Source organism: Apodemus sylvaticus, chromosome 3, assembly GCF_947179515.1.
Source record: "Apodemus sylvaticus chromosome 3, mApoSyl1.1, whole genome shotgun sequence".
NCBI lineage: Eukaryota > Metazoa > Chordata > Mammalia > Rodentia > Muridae > Apodemus > Apodemus sylvaticus.
The window spans coordinates 171,116,434-171,135,103 of NC_067474.1; the positions used below are offsets into that span (position 1 = coordinate 171,116,434).

The window sequence follows — 18,670 nt, forward strand, 5'->3', positions numbered from 1 at the left end:
TGCTGGGAATTGAGCTGTGGAAGAGCAGTCAGTGCTTTTAACCATCTCTCCAGCTCAAAGCTAATGTTTTATCTTACATGTATGAGTGTTTTTCTGGAATCTATGTCTGTGCAGCATATGTCTGTGTACCTGGTGCCTGTGAAGGTTTAGGAAAGCACACCAAATCTTCTGGAACTGGGATTCATGGACTATTGTGAGCCACCCTGTGGGTGCCTAGAGTCAAGTCCAAATCCTCTTAAAAGCAGCCCGTAACTGATGAGCCACCTCCAGCCCATTACGATTATATCTTATGCTAGTCCCTTCCTGCATTCTGCTTTCTCTGCTTCATAAAGTAAACCACCCTTTCTCGGAATACCCTCCTCCTCGGGATTGAATGACATCTCAAACTATGAGCTAGGTATCTTTGTCAAACTAATTTATTTTCTTCCAGATATTTGATCATGATGCAAAAGTGACTATAGTACAGTCCTCACACTGAAGATTATTGATAAACACAGGAGGCATGAGAATGTCCTTCCTTTCTCTGTAGCCCTTCATATCATTGATTTACTACCTTAATCCAGTGAGGTTTTTCTGGAAACTTGTTTTTTGATGAGGTTTTACTAATCTCTAATTTCTTTCATTTCTTTCTTTCTTTCTTTCTTTCTTTTTTTTTTTTTTTTTTTTTTTTTTTTTTTTTTTTCTTGGTTTTTTCGAGACAGGGTTTCTCTGTGTAGCCCTGACTGTCCTGGAGCTTACTCTGTAGACCAGGCTGGCCTCAGAAATCCGCCTGCCTCTGCCTCTCAGAGTGCTGGGATTACAGTCGTGCGCCACCACCGCCTGGCTACTAATCTCTAATTTCAAGTGAAGCTTATGTTTATCTTGCTTTCGTTGAGTTTAGGATGGGAATCACAGGTAGTCACCATATTTCTTCCTCCTGGGAGTGTCCTCCTGTGCAAACATAGTAGTCCTGGTTTCCTACTAACTATGCTGTTGTCACATGTCATGGCTGTGTTCCCTTCAGTTGCTTGTAGTGCCAGCCTAGCAAGGCCAACCCTGACAATGATTTTCACTTTGCTTCTATTTATTTTCATCTAGTTGGCAGCTCTATTTTTTTTTCAGATTCATTTCAAATTTATTTGTGGGTTGTTTGTTGTTGTTGTTTTGTTTTGCTTTTTGAGACAGTGTTTCTCTGTGTACCTTTTACTGTCTTGGAACTCACTCTGTGCACCAATCTTGGCCTCAAACTCATAGAGATCTATCTACATGCCTCTGCCTCCCAAGTGCTTGGATTAAAGGTGTGTGCCACCACCACCTGGCCCAAGATCTACCTATGTATATGACACTCTGTCTGCATGTACGACTGAATGCTAGTAGAGGGCATCAGTTCCCATTATAGTTGTAAGCAACCATGTGGTTCCTAAGAATTGAATTCAAGACCTATGGAAGAGTAGCCAGTGCTCTTAACCACTGAACCATCTTTCCAGCTTCCCTCTAGCTATATTTTTTTTTAAAGTTTCAAAAATTGTGTATGTTGTCAATTGTATTCCTAAGCTAGGTACCAGTTGCCAAAGAAATAGCTCACCTAATTTTGCTAAAATATTAATTGTATCTCCTATATGTTCTAGCTACAGGTCTGACATATAGCTATTGTACGTGGGCTGTTTATCTGCTTCTTATTAATCAGGTTTATCTGAGATTATTGGCCAAGGTAGTTGCTGTGGACATGCAGATATCTAGATGTAATACTCCTGGGTTTTTTCCTTTGGATCCTCCCCTGCCTGTACCAGAAAGTGAGAAGCTCCTGCTATCCAGTGACCTCATCATCTACATGAGGTCATCCTTTGAAATAAGAACCTTCCCTGGGATTCTTTTGTTCATCCTGAAATCCCAGAGAAGCTCTCTATTCAATCCCTATTTCAGGGAGTTTCCAGTTGTAGGTCAAGCAGTATCCCATCCTGGGAATGTAAGTCTCCTGTGGCAATACTGAGGAATAGAGAGGTAGACTGAGAATTGTTGAGAGACTCAGCATCTGCATGCTAGGATGGGTGCATATAGCCATACCTTACCCTGACTTTTTGTTACATTTTAGGCTTATAATTACTCCAGAGAAGTAAAAATGTTAAGTCATTGGCAAAAAACCTGAACAAACAAAAAACCATGCTGGGCCTCGATAGGTTCCATATGGGCAGCTATGAAAAGCAGGATTGTTGGAGATACAGGTGGCCCCATGCTCTTTGTGTGCCCTTGATGTACCTGAGGTCAGACTTGTCCACTGAAGTAAATCTCAGTCCAGCATTGGTTCTCTAATTGCATTATCTCTGTCCTTGTGATCTTCAAAGGTCCTCACTTCCCAATTGCCCAATTCAGGCAAGTATCCCTGGCCATCTCAGTCCTCTTGACTTGGTGCCTCTTTTCCATTTGGTAGCCCAGTTGTGCTTTGGAGACCTTGTAACAGACAGTTCATCATGCATTAATTATCCTAGGGATTCAGTTCAGAAGGTAGACTTTAGAAGACTTGAGTGTGGGAAGCATTTTGTTGCAGTAGTATATAGTGTACAGGATGTATTCAAGCAAACCTACTTTCCACTTGGTTTTTGCCTAACAGTGATTTTGCCACCACTTGAAATCTTGTGATAAGTTGTTAACAACACCTCTGGTTTGGCCTGCGTTTTGACATATTTGGGGTCTGTGGGATCTTCAACTCCCAGGCTGTGTCCTAGAACATCTGACAGCTTCCAAGACTGAAGCCACATGCTTGGAATGAATATTCTTCCTAAAATTTGTATTTAAGTTTTTTCCTTTACTACCAAAGAAACTTTTGTCTAACAGTAATACTGTTCATATTTCCTGCTAATTCCCTTTAGCCAGTAAACTCTGTGTCCACTATTTTCCAATAGGCATTGTTTATGGGATGATATGTGTGAGAAATTGAACCTGGGTGCTTTAGTCATCGTTGGGGATCTGGGCATTAAACTAGCCTGAAATCACTATGTCAAAGTCCCCATTAAATGACTTAATCAGCTCTCTTTACATAAGGACACAGCAGTGAGCCTTGCCTCGGGGCAGCAAGTTCTTCCTTTTTTAGTATTTGTAGTTCATGAGTTTTGGGTTTAATATGGCCTAGTAAGTCTGATGGTGTAGACATGTAAGACCTAGAAGAGTGGTTTTCAACCTGTCGGGGGGCTGCATATCAGATATTCACATTGTGATTCATAGCAGTAGCAAAATTGCAGTTATGAAGTAGCAACAAAATAATTTTATGGTTGAAGAGTGAGTTCCAGGACAGCCGCAGCCAAGGCTACACAGAGAAGCCCTGTCTCAAAAAACCAAAAAAAGGGGGGGAGGGGGGCTTAGGATTGCCACAGTACTAGGAAGGTTGAAAACCATTGCCAATCCCAGTACTCAGGAGGCACAGGCTCTCTGTGAGTTAGAGCCCAGCCTGGTGTATAGAGCTAGTTTCAGGGCAGCCATGGATTCACAGAAAAAAACCCTATCTAGATAAACCTCCTACCTCGAAAAACCAAACAAAACCAAAACAAAAAATAGTCACAGGGGCCAGCCAGACTGCTTTGCAGGAAAAGACCACTGTTCAATGCCTTTATCTTGGAAGGAAAGAGCTGACTCATGCAAGATGTCCTCTGACGGTCAGATGCATACTATGACACATGCACCAGTGTATTCACACATTTGACACATGCACACACATTTTTAAATGTATTAACTGATAGTGAAGCCAGGCAGTGGTTGCGCATGCCTTTAATCCCAGCACTTGGGAGGCAGAGGCAGGCAGATTTCTGAGTTTGATCACCGTGGTCTACAGAGTGAGTTCCAGGACAGTCAGGGTTATACAGAGAAACAAAAACCAGATAGTAAATCGCCATTTCTGAGTTGTGCCTTTGGAAATCTTGAAGTTTCCTCTCAAAAAGTGTGCTTTAGCAGGGCAGCTGTAGTGGTGGTGGTCACCTTTTAATGTCAGCATTCTGGAGGCAGAGGCAAGTGGATTTCTTGACTTCGACCAGCCTGGTCTACAGAGCAAGTGCCAGGACTACACAGAAAAAAGCTCCATCTAAAACAAAGGAAGGAAGAAAACAAAGAGAAGAAAACCTGATTGACTGATTGATTGATTAAATCATTCTAGCCAGGCAGTGGTGGCGCACGCCTGTAATCCCAGCACTCTGGGAGGCAGAGGCAGGCAGATTTCTGAGTTCGAGGCCAGCCTGTTCTACAGAGTGAGTTCCAGGACAGCCAGGGCTACTACAGAGAAACCCTGTCTCGAAAAAACCAAAATACAAAAAGCCAAAAAAAAAAAAAATATATATATATATATATATATATTCATTCTAAGAATTGGAAAGGTAGTTGCAGCTTCTGGCCCAGCCTGGGAAGGCAGGTACATCAAGCAGGTAGCATGGCACAGACCTGCAGGCAGAGACTATAGTCTGTGTTTGATGTTCAGTATGGTGGTGCACACATGTAACTTAACCACTTGGGAGGCTGAGGCAAGAAGACTGGAGGTCACTGTCTCAGAAGGTAGTGGGCAGGGATGGTAGCCATCAGTAAAATGTTTGAAGACCTGAGTTCAGTCCCCAGAACCCATGTAATAAAAGATGAGCAAGATGTGCTTGTAATTCCTGTGCTGAGAACAAAGAGACAGGTGAATCTTTGGGACTCACTAGTCAGCCAGCTTGGCCAGCTGGTGAGTTTCTGGTCAGTAATGAGAGCCTGTCAAAAACCAAACAGGTAGCAGCACCTGAGGAGCACCACCTGAAGTGTTCTGGCCTAATGGTGCATGTGTGCACACAGACATAAAAAAGAGATTGTAACTCAGCCAGAAAATGTAAAAACCATGAGTTTAAAGGATGGTGGTTAGTAAACAATACACTTGTCAGCTAAAGTCATGGGCTCTTAATGCTGAGGACACAAAACTAAAGAATGTGTTAATGTTTAGTGAACACTCCTGAGATGAGGCTGGACCTGTTCAAACTTTCATGGATATTAGCCAAACCATGATTTCATTAATTCATTTGTTTTATTAGTCTTGGTAGTGACTGTTTTGTTTTGAGACAGGGTCTTTGTCATCCTGGCTATCCTGGAATACAATGTGCAAACTAATCTGGTTTTGAATTGAATTTAGAGAGATTTGTCTGCCTCTGCCTCCTAAGTGCTGGGATTAAAGGTGTGTGCCATTGTGCCAGACTTGAAAGTGGATTGAAGAGAACTTGGTGCCTTGTCCAGTGCCTACCTTCTGCTTCTCAAAGGGCCTGGGAGTTCTGCAGCTACATTTCTATGACAGAGAATACTCTGACTTGGGGGTGTCAGGACAGCTCAGAGGGCACCAAGGTTGAGAGCCACTCAGGATTCTGTTTCCACCCAGGTCCTGTCTCAGGGAACATTGCCATGGTTCTGAGTCAGGCTTGTCGTAAATTGGTTGGCTATATTTCTGGGGAGACATGGCCTGATTAGTGCTGGGCACCTGGGCTAGCTTCTAAACAGTAGGGTGGGTGAGATCTGTGCTTGAGAGGTATATCAAGATTTATCCATAACAGGAGCCAAGGCCTGACTCAACTCAGGAAGTACAGCCTGAAGGTAGCTTGGTAAGAGGCAGTTGATAAGCCTTGTAGCCGTAGAGTGCTGAGGTTCTATGTAACTCCTCACAACAGATAAGAGGCATTTTTGTGGTAGTAGCCAAGAAGTCAGGGTAGCAGTGCTGTTGGCAGTGGTGAGCCACAGATCAGAAAGTGGCTGGTTCTTAAGCAATTCCTGCCTTATGCACACTTTTCCTTTCTCCAGGAAGCTGCTCCCCCCTGCCTTGGGTGACTGAACTTTCTGAAACCATTTCTACTGTGGAGGCTCCAGCTAGTGGCTGGCCTCATCCCCTGTTGACCTTGATGGTGAGAGCCATCATTTCTATGACAGAGAATACTCTGACTTGGGGGTGTCAGGACAGCTCAGAGGGCACCAAGGTTGAGAGCCACTCAGGATTCTGTTTCCACCCAGGTCCTGTCTCAGGGAACATTGCCATGGTTCTGAGTCAGGCTTGTCGTAAATTGGTTGGCTATATTTCTGGGGAGACATGGCCTGATTAGTGCTGGGCACCTGGGCTAGCTTCTAAACAGTAGGGTGGGTGAGATCTGTGCTTGAGAGGTATATCAAGATTTATCCATAACAGGAGCCAAGGCCTGACTCAACTCAGGAAGTACAGCCTGAAGGTAGCTTGGTAAGAGGCAGTTGATAAGCCTTGTAGCCGTAGAGTGCTGAGGTTCTATGTAACTCCTCACAACAGATAAGAGGCATTTTTGTGGTAGTAGCCAAGAAGTCAGGGTAGCAGTGCTGTTGGCAGTGGTGAGCCACAGATCAGAAAGTGGCTGGTTCTTAAGCAATTCCTGCCTTATGCACACTTTTCCTTTCTCCAGGAAGCTGCTCCCCCCTGCCTTGGGTGACTGAACTTTCTGAAACCATTTCTACTGTGGAGGCTCCAGCTAGTGGCTGGCCTCATCCCCTGTTGACCTTGATGGTGAGAGCCTGCCTGTGAGTCTCACTGGTCTGGCCTTTCTCCATCGGGTGTTCTGCCAAAAAGCCCTGAGATCTAGGGAAAACATCCTATACATCCTTTTGTGGGTAGCTGAGGATACCTGATTCTGCTCCCATGTACTAGGATGAAGAGTACTATATGAAGAGTCCATGCTTGGTATCCATGAAGTCAGCAATGGAAGTACCTTTTCTTTGGGGAATTGCTTAATTAGTAAATGCAGGATTAGGACAACACCTGTCAAACCTCAAATCGTATGAGGATGAATGAATATCTAATCTCAAAAGGAAAGTGTTGCATAGTTCTATAAGCAGGCCCAGTAAGATGCCAGCCCTCCTCAGCTTCATAACTCTACAAGTAGCCCAGGACATGACAATATATCATTAAGTTCTGTACATGTGGGGACTAAAGAGAATCTCTTATGATTACCCCATATCTCATTTTTTGTCTTTTGAGACTGGGTCTTACTCTAAGGCTCCCTGGCTTAGAATTCACTGTAGCTGTGGCTGCCTTTGGACAATGGCAGTCCCCTTTCCACAGCTTTCCAAGTGCTAGATTAACAACCATAATCCGCCATGCCATATTATAGTTAAGATTTTACTTTTTAAGGATTTGGATGCCTGAAAAGATCAGGAAAGGGCATCAGATCCCCTGAAATTGGTGTTAAAGGTGTGAAGTTTTCTGATGTGAGTCCTGGGATGGTAGGAAGCGGCACTCTTAACTGCTAACCCATCTCTCTGGCCTATTTCTCTGTTTTGAGGCAGTTTCACAAAGCTCAGGCTTCCCTCAGATTTGTGTAGCTGAAGTTGGCCTCCTCATCCCCCTCTGTTTGCCTCTGCTAGAATTACCAACGTCCACCAGTAATCCCAGACCCGGTGTTGTCTGTTCTCCGATATCCATCTTGTCATTGTGTACTCTACAAGGAAAGCAACTTGAATTGTGTGATGGTAAATCCAGATGTTTTTAAATGATACTGAATTTTTGTACTTCTGTTGTGAGACAACATTCCAGGTCTTTTGGGGCCCCTCAGTGTGAACCCTGAATGAGCCTTGTTCCCCTCCCTCAGTCTACAGAGAAGGCTCCTCAGAAGGCCAACAGGAACAGGTATGGGAATCCAGGGTTGGTAGGAGTGGCTCCTCATTCAAGAGAAAACCAGCAATTGTCCATAACACATCCCTCAGCTTTTAGGAATCTGACTCCAGGACTGGCTAATTGGAACTAGGAGGCATAACCAACTTGACACCTGCATCCCTGGCTCCTAGAAAGCTTTGCTAGAAAGCCCAGGACTTCAGCACAAGCCCTGCTTAAGCTCAGGACTCTTGAAGTGTGACAAAAACAGGGCAACAAAGAAAGGGGATCCTGGGAAAGTGGGCTATGCTTACTATGTCTACCAACATAGTCTAGCCTGGTCTTTGAGCTACTTATAGGCTTGTGGTCAGAGTTGTTATAAGTGTCAGGTTCTCTGGGTAGTGGTGTGTATCCTAAATCCTAGCACTTGGGAGGCAGATGCAGGTGGATCTCTACCTTTGAGGCCAGCCTGGTCTGCAGAGGTAGCTAGAGCTACACAGAAAAACTCTGTCTTGAACCTCATCCCCAACCCCCACCCCACCACCACCAAAGAAAAAGGTGTCAAGTTCAGTTTGGGTGCTGGCATGATTAATGTTTCCCAGCCTTCCTTAAACAGCTGGCTCTTCACTGAGTGTAGTCATTTAAAAGTAGTCTCTATCCAGGCAAGAAATGTATGCATGTGGTTGAAACCATCACAGGGCCTTCCCAGGCAGGGTCGTCCTGTGACAACAGCTCTTGGAGCACTTTTGGGTCTGACTCTGGGTAGTGGGGAATCTTGACTGGATCTCTGCCCCAAGAAAGGTCTATTACTCCCTGTCCTTTCCCAGAAGTTATGTGATCTAGAGGGTTTGGTCCTTAAGTGGTTCTTTCTTTCAGTACCTTTGAAGGACTCTGTAAGCATGGATGCAGCCCTTCCTGTAAGCAGCAATGAGACAGGAAAGGAGCATGCCCCAGGGCTTAGCTGCAGAAGCAGCCTGTAGTGCAGGGAATGGAGCTGCCTAGGTATCTTCCAGTTAAACTGTTTAGATTGGCCACCTAAATGTGTTCTAAAATAACATAGGAGCTATTAAGGCACTACAAACTTCTTTAAATAAGTTGATGTGTTGGTAAGATGGCTCAGTAGGAAAGGACACCTGTGTTCAAGGCCTAATAACCTGACATAGTCCCGTACCCCATATCTGAACAGCCACCTCTGTCACTAACCACGGCTTTGACTTTTCTTCTAGCACTAAAGTATCTCTTCTATATGCCTATTTGTTTTACTCTAAACTGGAGTCCTACAGCAAAGACAAAGTCCTAATCCAACTAAGCTACAACAGGAAGAAAATCTGGAAAAAAAAATTCATTGAATAATTTTATTTTAATTATTTTGGTTTTTGGAGACTGAGCTTCTCTGTGTAGTCCTGGTTGTCCTGGAACTCACACTGTAGACCGTAGACTAGCCTTGAACTTGATCTGCCTATATCTGCCTCCTGAGTTCTGGGATAAAGGGCATGTACTACCAGGCTTCCATTACATTTCTTAAACCCCAGCAACAAAAAAGTCTGTAAAACTCCCACTGATGGTCTAGAAGGGACAAGTTCTGGATGAACTGAAAGCAGGGAGTCTGCCTGGTGAGTCCAAAGATATCCAGAGGTATCCCAGATGCCACCTCTATGCTCGCTCAGGCCATCAGCCCTGGCAAAAGCCAGGAGAGCCATTGCCTCTTGCGCTTTCAAAGTCGGGCCACCCTATCCCCACTGGGTGCCTATCTGCAGATAGTCCCTGGACCACGTATAGTTGAAGGTCTACTCTGAAGCAAGCGTCTGTTTTAGCCTGTTTTGTCCTGAGAGGAAGATCACCATGCCACGCCTCTACTTTCCAGTCAGAATGGCAAGGCTATCTGGAGCCAGTCTGTGGGTTTTGGCTATCATGGGAGTTCTGTCTCTAAGAAGTCAGCAACTTCTCTGTGCTTCCTATTTTTAGGGCAGTGGTGACCCTGCTTGTGTTCAGGCCTAGAGCTATGACCTTCCTGTTGACAAAGGCTGATTTGGAGCCCCGAGAGGCAGGAGGCTGTTGACAGGTCTAGGTTAGCAAACTATCTTTTATCCAAAACTCCTTGACTCTGGTGTTCAGCTATACACAAAATGGAATTTTACATATGTTGGATAGAAATAAAAGGATCAAGCCCCGTCCAGAAAGATTCCAGAACTGCAAGGACCTGTTTGACCTGATCCTTACGTGTGAAGAGAGAGTCTATGACCAGGTTGTAGAAGGTGAGTGCATGGAGCCTGACCTGCTGTTCTGGCTACACCACCAACACTGGGCTGGCATGCTTATGGCTGCCCTGGGCGATGGTGATGGAGACAGAGGGAACCCCTACACCCTCTGACCTGGTGATGGATACAGAGGGAACCCCCACACCCTCTGACCTGGTGATGGAGACAGAGGGAACCCCCATACCCTCTGACCAGATGTCCCCCTGTAGGGACATCTAGAGGATAGCCTGTGAAGAGTAAGCACAAGACTGAGGTGCAGCGAAACTTAACCTTGTGGCCTTCAGTGTTTGCTTTTCCTATGTTAGACCTGACATTTTATAGAACATGCTATTGGTGCCGATCCTGACTGGCATAGGGTGGCCTGAGTTGAGTACACTATTTACCTAGGTTTCTTAGCCTATGTTGTGGGACTGCTCCTCATGTTAGTTTCTTGCGTTTGGGTGCTCAATCTTCAAGTTCAATTGTACAGAGTTCAGGGGCAAAGTTCTGGTAATATATGCATCCCTTTTTACCAAGCAGATCTGAACTCCAGAGAACAGGAGACCTGCCAGCCAGTGCATGTGGTCAATGTGGATATCCAGGACAACCATGAAGAGGCCACTCTGGGAGCATTCCTTATCTGCGAGCTCTGCCAGTGTGTAAGTCTAAGCTGAGGCTAGGCAGTGCCATCCAAAGGAAGTAGCTACAACTGAGTCCGGTTGGGGCTTCTCATAGCAACTTATTTTTACATTTAAATTTCAAATAAAAACCAAGAAGTACTTTCTAAGAAGTTGACCAACTGTCTTTGGCTTGAAACTCTACCCCACTGCTTCTGTCTATGACAGAAGTGATGTATGACATCTCCCAGGTCACAGGCCCCTCTAAGTCCTGGAAGAACTGACTGACATTTCACTTTTCCTCTGATGGACAGCTAGAAGAGCTTATCTAGTGGTGTTGAAGATAGGCCTGGAGACTCCCAGAGATAGTGGCCACAGTATAGGGGCCTGTGTTCCTTCACCTGATCTAAGCATCCATCTCTGGCAGGAGCTTCCTAAGGCTTGTGTAGCTGCTCTGTGGAGGTGTTCCATTGCAGGTGCTATGGAGGGGCTTTGGGAAGAGCCATGTGCCTTCCCCTGACTTTTGCCCTTAAGAACTATGTTTAGCTTAGCTGACTGTGGCAGAATTGATGCCCCTTTGGCTTACCAAGTGAAGGCTGATGGCAAAGTTGGTGTGGGAGGACACAAACTCCTGTAAACTCCACACAGCTTTCCCTTTTAGTGTCACTATTGAAGTTCCAGCAGTTGGACTTGTGGTCTAGCTGATCTGGAGAAAGGGCTAAGACCAAGGAGACTGTGCAGCCATGCCAGAGCAGTGTAGTCAACATCAGCCTTCTTAAAGTAGTCCAGGGGCTGTGGCAGGGCCTGGGCACCTTTTAAATTTTCACAACCAGGAGAAGCTGTTGGTGTCTGGAGGGAGGCCAGATGTGCTGTCAACACGCTACAATGCACACAGCATGGCCAGCATCTGCACTGGACAATTCTAGGGAATGCCTGCATCTTTGTGTGCCTCGCTTCACTCACTGCAGAGTTGGGATAGCACTGGTTGGTGAGGCTTTCATGTACCAGTGATGCCTGAGAACAGAGCCTGAGTTCCAGCCTTGGGGTCCAGTCCTCCTTTTGACTCTAGCTATCCCACTCCCAATATGGGCTAATTCTGTGGTATTTTGTGTATGTCTGGTAGGAATAGGCCACTGGGTTGGCCTTGAGGGAGCTGTCCTGAAGCCTGGTTCCCTGCAGAAGCCAAGATGCAGTGGAGGGCAGGGGCAGGGACAGCGTGTCACAATGCCTGGGATTCATTCAAGGCTGTGCTTTCCCCAGATCCAGCACACTGAGGACATGGAGAATGAAATCGACGAGCTGCTGCAGGAGTTCGAGGAGAAGAGTGGCCGGGCCTTTCTGCATACAGTCTGCTTCTACTGAGCCACCCACACCGGCACATGGTCTGCCCTGCACAGTCTCTTTGTTGAAGCCACTTCTTCAGTGTGTTTTCCCCTCTGATATTTGTTTATACTGCTAGGTGTACATCACCAATGTACTGTACATATGGAATGAGACGTACACGGAAATGCCAGATTCAGATCCATTGTTTTTAACCAAAAGAAATAAAGATGGTTTACTCTACAGCCTACAGCAAATGTCTGTTGTTGGCCTATCTACCCCTTTTCTCTCTGCTGTTGGATTGTACAGAAACCTAAATCAAGCAACAAGCTGTCTTGAGGGGGGAAAAACCTTGGAATTGCCACAAAATAGGTGCTGTTAAGAAGTCTTTGATTTGTTCTGAATTCCTGGCCTGATCCCCTGCAGAGGAAAAGGCTACTCAGGACCCTTGAGTCCTGAGATCAGACACTGAGTTGCTAGCTTCAGGCAACTGTTCCAACCTTGTGATATACCTGAGACCACCCTTCTGAGAGGTAGGGCCAGTACCCTGGTGCTTTAAAAGTCCAGGGCCTATGTGATCCGATACAACTAAACTTCTCTAGTTGGAACCTCCTGATACAGTGGTGTCTGAACTTGGGGGGCTGGAGGTCAGCTATCCTCTTCCTGCTTTTGTCACACAGGACTCGGTTGGTTCTTATGTTGTCAGCTCTGTGGCCAGCACCAGGGCTTGAGGCTTAATCCCAGTATGACCAGTATGACTGGCAGCCACAAGAGGACCATAGACACGGAGCTGCTGGCTTCAGGCAACTGCTCCAGCTCCCCTTCCTTCCCAGAAGTTGGCTAGTTTTTTTCTACAACTGCCATGATCTTTATGGCATACTTGGCCCATTCTGTATCCATATCGCCTACCCTCTTGCCCTCCTACCTCTGGTCATGTAGTCACAGTCCCTGGCTCCTCTGACTTTCCAGGCCCCTCCTCTGATGGCACTTTCTTGCTGGAGGAGGCGGGTGCTGACACTTCCTGTCCCTCTTTGGAACCAGGAGAACGAGGAGGAGGGGCCTTACTTGGAGAAGTAGAGCAGAAACGACCACCCGGTACAGGCAAAGGCCCAGGCCAGCGCAGGGAGACCAGAGCCAAGGCTGATGATATGGGACAGAATGTGGAGCCAGGGCCGGAGGGGAGGGGTCTCGGCCTGCGTCACAGGGATAAGAGTGGAGAACCTCGCCCCTGGATGCTGGCACGGGGCGGCGAAGTCCCTCCCCGGAGGCGGAGGCAGGAGGAGGAGGGAGGAGATAGTGAAGAAGAAAAGGAGGGAGGGAGCAGCCTGGAGGAGGGAAGAGGGAGGAGGGAGGGGGCCGCCGCGCGGACCGCAGGGAGCCGGGCGCAGGGAGCACCGGAGGGCGGAGCGGAGGGCTGCCAGCAACGGGCGACAGGCGAGCGACCCCACAGCAGCCCCCACATCTCTACTGCCTGTGCCCGCGCCTGCCCCCGGGGTCCGCGGCGGCCCGGCGCGCGAGCGCTGACCTCTGCGGAGGCGGCGCGGGCTCAGCATCGGGCCGGGGCCGGGAGGGGCACCGGGGCCGGGGGGCGGCGCTCCGGCCCGGCCCGGCCCCGCCCGATGTCCATGAGTGCGAACACCATGATCTTCATGATTCTGGGGGCGTCGATCGTGATGGTGAGCGGAGGGGCTTCCCGCGCGCGCCCCCTGCTTCTGCCGCCCGCGCGCGCGCCTACCCCACCTCGCTTCCTTGTTTACCGGCCCGTGCGGCCTGCGCTGCCCTCCGCGGCTTGCCCTGCATTACCCTCGCTGCTACCTTGCGCTACCCTCGCCCTGGTTACCCTGCGTTTCCCCACCCACCTACCTACCCCTGTAGCCCAGTACTCCCCTTGGTACCCCTTCCGGCCCGGCCCACTCCTCGCCCTGACCGGTCATGGGCTCTTCCAGGCCATCGCGTGCTTGATGGACATGAACGCGCTGCTGGACCGATTCCATAACTACATCCTTCCGCACCTGCGGGGCGAGGACCGCGTCTGCCACTGCAACTGTGGCCGGTGAGTGCGCCCCGGCTCTAGGCACTACACGCGTGATCACACTTGTGCAGCGGGCCCCACTTGGCCGGTGAGCCCGGAGCAGGCTGGGCCGCAGAGCCTGGCTGAATGATGGGGCCGCTTCTGCCGGCCAGGTGCTGGGGGAGGGGTGGCCAACGGGAACCCTAGGTCAGCCAGCTGCTCCCTGGGAAAGGAAGCATGACTGAGACTGTTAGGAACTCCTTCCTCCAGTTCCTTTAGAGAAAAGGCTGCATTATGGGCCAAGGAGCCTCCTGGTCCAGGACTGGGAGGCCTGAAAGCAGCATCCTCGAGTAGTGTCCACAGTGGAAGCCAGGAAGCTGGTTAAGCCTGAGACAGTAGTCTTGCCTACGACTCAAGTCTTCCTCCTGGGCCTACTGTGTCCATGGTAAGCAAGAGCAGGTCAAGATAGGAAGGGCCTACCTTGAGAAACACCTGCCACAACTGATTATTGTGCAGAGGAGGTGAAGTAGGCTGGGGTTTGCTCAAGGTCACAATAAGACCCACCACACCCTTCAGGGACCTCCCCTTCTGTGCATGTGTAGTGATGAAGTCTTCTGGCCTTGCATGTTTGTATGTCCATGTATGAAATAAACATCTTCTCATGAGCCGCGCATGTGTGTACTGTCTGTGCATATACATGTGCGTACACAGCGCACTCGAACATCCGCATGCACTCATTCCAGAGATGCCCTCATGCGATAACCGTTGGCCCTACTGGGCAGACTAGGAGGAAGTGGATGGAGGCTTTACAGAGTAGACTTTACCAAGGTTACACAACTAGGAAAGAATGGTGCTAGAATCCCAGAACCTCAGTTCCTTACCCCACCCTATGTTTCTGCTCCAGAGGTTGTTCCTTCACACAGGGTTGTAGGGTATGTTAGGAGAGTTGCATATCTCCTAAGTGCATATATGGCTATGGGTACAGACAAGTGTGTTGCAGATCATGGGCATTACAGCAAGTAGAAAGTAGATGTACATGACCCTCACATGCATTGAACATGGTAGGAAAATTTGCTGTGCGGTCACACATTCCCAGAGAGCCCTGTGTTCCATCTTGGTGCACACCATCTGTCTATCTGATACATCAGAGGGCTCAGAAAAGACAGGTTAGCTCTGCTGTTCCCAGGTCACGTTAATAGGTGAGTTCTGAAGCCTTTCCAAGACAGTATGTACACACTGGGCCCAGTCACTGGCCATGAACACTGGGAATAGATACTACATACGGGGCTATTATAAGGTGGTGGTTGGTGCAGCGCTGTCCATGACAGCACACGGAATGTTCACTGGAGCACAGAGGGTGTGTTCTTAGAGTATATTTACACAGTTTATATATGTATATCTCATGTAGCATCCCAAGTACTTGTGGTCCCATGTAAACAGACACCTGTAGAGTGGAACCTGAAGTAAGGCTTGTGTGTGCAAAAATGTGGAGAACCACATCATGTAGACAGTGTTTCTGCGTGTGTCTCTCTACATGTATGTGCTTTGTACACAACTCTACATACAGGGTATGTAAACTCGTTGTACAAAGTACTTTTGTATATTGATTACATATATGTGTATGCAAAGTACATGTATATAAAACAATATACAGTTCAGTGTGCTCAAGGAGAATGTCAGAACATCTCAGTATGGGTGTAGTGACTGCAGATTAGTTTGCAAATGAGGTATCTGTATACATACCATGTGCACATGTGGTGTTGACAGTTTGCCTATGTGTACACACTTTGTAGAATAATTGTACATGTGTTTGCCTTGTACCTGGCTATTTGCTGAATTTTAGACAGAAGACGTATGTAAACTAATGTTCCAAACAGAGCACGACAGCAGGCAGCATTTGTGTGTACACACGGATCCGTGCATATGACAGCATCCCACAGAAACGGTGGCTGGTTCAAAGCTGAGTGAATGCGCATCTATGTGTAATGCACCATACTCATACCCAAAGTGTGCACAGTGCATGGGTGTGGGGCTTGTGGGGCCCATATCCACAGTATACATGCTGTGTCCTGTGCATGCGGACAACCTGTATACGCGACACACTTTGGATCTCAAGTGGACACATGACAGCATGTGTCATGAAGGTAGACACATCAAAGACATTCATTTTGTAAACAACACATCTTGCTTTCATTTGGAAGACCTGAGCCCCTGCGCTCAGGAGCTTGATAAAGGATTAGGAGTCAAGCTAGGGGAGGAAGCATTGTAGATGCCCAAGTTAGTTGTAAGGGCACAGGTCATAGCCTTTAACCCCTGGATTCCTGAGGCCACAGGGTAGCTGGGGCCTCACATTGCCCTATTCGTAGGCAACTTAGGATCCTTCTAGCTTCTTTCTGTTTCCTGGAACAGCTCTATGTTGGGGACAGTCCAGAGGAAGGACATGGTTCTCAGATTGACCTAGTCCCACCAAAGCCTTTGGCAATCCCTGATGGTGTGGAAACCTCCTCCAGGGCCTGGTCAGCAATAGGTTCTGTGCCAGGATCAATAGCATCCATTCATCATGACAGTGGCTGCTTATGAGCAAGTGATGGCTGCTAGGTGTTAGTCATGGTAGCTCCAGTAACCAACTGAGAGCTGGCAGCCTAAGCTTTGCCCACCGGGATTGGCCAAACTGTAGACCACAGAGTTAGCTCCAAGGCATTCCCAAGAAGATCAGAAGGGGATATGAGGAGTCTTACTGCTGCCCCTTCCTATCCCTGCTCACCTGGGTTCAGATTTAATAATACCAATTCCACTGTGAAGAAGCATCCATGTGTCCCTTATTGGGCCCAGGGACAAGCAAAAAATGAGCACAAGGGAGGATGAGTTTTTAACTGGGGAATGGCTGAAGGTCTGCTACAGGCAGACACCAGTTCCAGCCTCTCACTGAGAGGAGGAAGGGGTGCAAGTTTAGGAAGCGAGAAGCTATTTTCAGCATACATTTGAGGTGTCTGTAGATCCCACGTGGCAGATTCACAGGCAGCTGGAGCTCCTAGCAGACATGGTGGGCAGTGGAAAGGCCCACCCACTAGTGGCTCTGGAAGTGGGTGGGCCAAGAAAGGCAGGCTCAGCAGAAGCCCAGGCAGCCCCTGCAACTATCAGGAAGATGAGAGATGCTAATGCATGTGGTCCCACGGCACCCTTGGTATCCAGACCGGTGGATCCCGACATCCAGACTGCTGGCTTTGTGGAGTGGACCATCAGGTGGCTCACTCCTGGAACAGGATAGAAGGACTTCCTGGAAGTGGTGTTCAAACAGCTCCAAAAGGAGGATGATCAGCCAGCGGGAACCATGTAGGAAACTCTAGTGTAAGCAGATGTGATCCGGGACATGATAGCAATGGGCAGTTCCAGGAAGCCAGCTAGGACAGGGAAGCAATGAGGCACAGAGACCAGGGCCATAGTAGGTGCTTATACCTAGGAGAGGGCTCTAAAACCTGTCTAGCTTGGACTTGAAGAGCTGGAAACAGCCCATTATAAGAATACTAAGTGTATTCATGTATACATGTGATCTGTGGGGCACATGAATAAGGGGAATGGAAAGATCCCTCAAACCTCCAGGAGAATGGGCACAAGGTAAATATTGAAAGCCAGAAGCCCAAGGCAGTGACTGTGGCAGGGAAACAAGGACAATCACTGGTCTTGTACCTCCTGAGACTATTATGTGGAAGCCAAGGAGCAATCTGGTAGGCCTTGGTCATTTGGCTGTGCTAAGACCTTGTCAGCCCCTCAGGGCCAGTAGGTGATTATGAACCCTGCTACAGGGGCCTTTGGAAGGATGGGGTATTGGGTGGACATTCATCCCAGCCATTCCTACCTTCCTTGAACCTCACTCCTGATCTCCAGGGCTACTGTCTCCACCTTTCCCTGCAGTTCTGCCAGGTGACCTCATCTGGGCCTGGGGGTGTTGTTTCTTCCTCCCAACCCAGCACACAGGGATTGCTTCAGAGAACTTCCCAGGGTGGCCCATAGGAATCAAGCCAGTCACTTTGGGTCCCCTAGCCAGCCCAGCACGGACCTGGGGAAGGCTGGGCCAGGGTCGGCAGGAGAGGTGCCAGCCCACCCTGCCGCCCCCAGGCACCACATCCACTACGTGATCCCATACGACGGGGACCAGTCGGTGGTGGACGCCTCTGAGAACTACTTTGTGACAGACAATGTGACCAAGCAGGAGATCGACCTTATGCTGGGCCTGCTGCTGGGCTTCTGCATCAGCTGGTTCCTGGTGTGGATGGACGGTGTCCTGCACTGTGCTGTGCGCGCCTGGAGGGCTGGCCGGCGCTATGGTGAGTGCCTCGCGCTGCTGCGGGCACCACTTCTGGCCCAGCCCGGCCACCTGACTGCCCTGTCCCCCTGCAGATGGCTCGTGGACCTGGCTGCCCAAGCTGTGCAGCCTGCGGGAGCTGGGCCGGCGGCCACACAGGCCCTTCGAGGAGCCTACAGGGAACATGGTGCACGTGAAGCAGAAGCTCTACCACAACGGCCACCCCAGCCCACGGCACCTGTGAGTGCCCAGGACTTGGGGCTGCTGTGTACATGTAAAGGGACCTCGTGGACGCCCAGCCGGCAAGACGGGACTGCGGCCTCAGGCCCAGGGTGTGCCGGGCTGTGGCCAGCTGGGCTGTGGCCAGCAGGCAAATCCAGTGGAAGGTGCTGTCTCTTCTTTTTATAAAGGGGGTTGGGTGGGGGCTGGGGTGGGGATGGCCTCTGGGCTTCAGGGACAGCAGCCTGATCTCCACAGTGAGCAGGACACTAAGGCAGGCTCTTAGAGGTGCTGGGGCCAGGGTTGGTGGGTCCATAGTGGGGAGAGGCTTGGCCTGGTCCACTCTACCCTAAGGCCACATCTCAGTGAAAGCACTGTTTCTTG

At 48.8% G+C, this 18,670-nt stretch overlaps 2 protein-coding genes across 2 annotated transcripts in view; both read left to right on the forward strand.

Annotated features, from left to right (window-relative positions):
- Ssu72 (SSU72 homolog, RNA polymerase II CTD phosphatase) overlaps positions 1-11,998 on the forward strand; it is a 32,791-nt gene extending 20,793 nt beyond the window's left edge. Inside the window, exons 3-5 of the mRNA XM_052178414.1 lie at positions 9,695-9,834; positions 10,357-10,475; positions 11,694-11,998. Of these exons, the coding sequence (XP_052034374.1) occupies positions 9,695-9,834; positions 10,357-10,475; positions 11,694-11,795 (361 nt within the window). The 3' untranslated portion in view covers positions 11,796-11,998. The remainder of the gene's footprint in view (positions 1-9,694; positions 9,835-10,356; positions 10,476-11,693) is intronic.
- Positions 11,999-13,068: 1,070 nt separating this feature from the next.
- Tmem240 (transmembrane protein 240) lies at positions 13,069-18,478 on the forward strand. The gene is made up of 4 exons (XM_052178415.1): positions 13,069-13,429; positions 13,700-13,806; positions 17,881-18,089; positions 18,163-18,478. The coding sequence occupies exons 1-4, from the start codon at positions 13,373-13,375 to the stop codon at positions 18,309-18,311; spliced, it is 522 nt and encodes a 173-aa protein (XP_052034375.1). The 5' UTR covers positions 13,069-13,372; the 3' UTR covers positions 18,312-18,478.
- Positions 18,479-18,670: the final 192 nt, after the last annotated feature.

Bases quoted from the DNA above. Each gene is read 5' to 3' on its own strand.
- Tmem240 (XM_052178415.1), top strand. From the start codon at position 13,373: ATGTCCATGAGTGCGAACACCATGATCTTCATGATTCTGGGGGCGTCG. The intron at 13,430-13,699 runs GTGAGCGGAGGG...GGGCTCTTCCAG, and splicing joins TGGGGGCGTCGATCGTGATG to GCCATCGCGTGCTTGATGGA. The intron at 13,807-17,880 runs GTGAGTGCGCCC...TGCCGCCCCCAG, and splicing joins TGCCACTGCAACTGTGGCCG to GCACCACATCCACTACGTGA.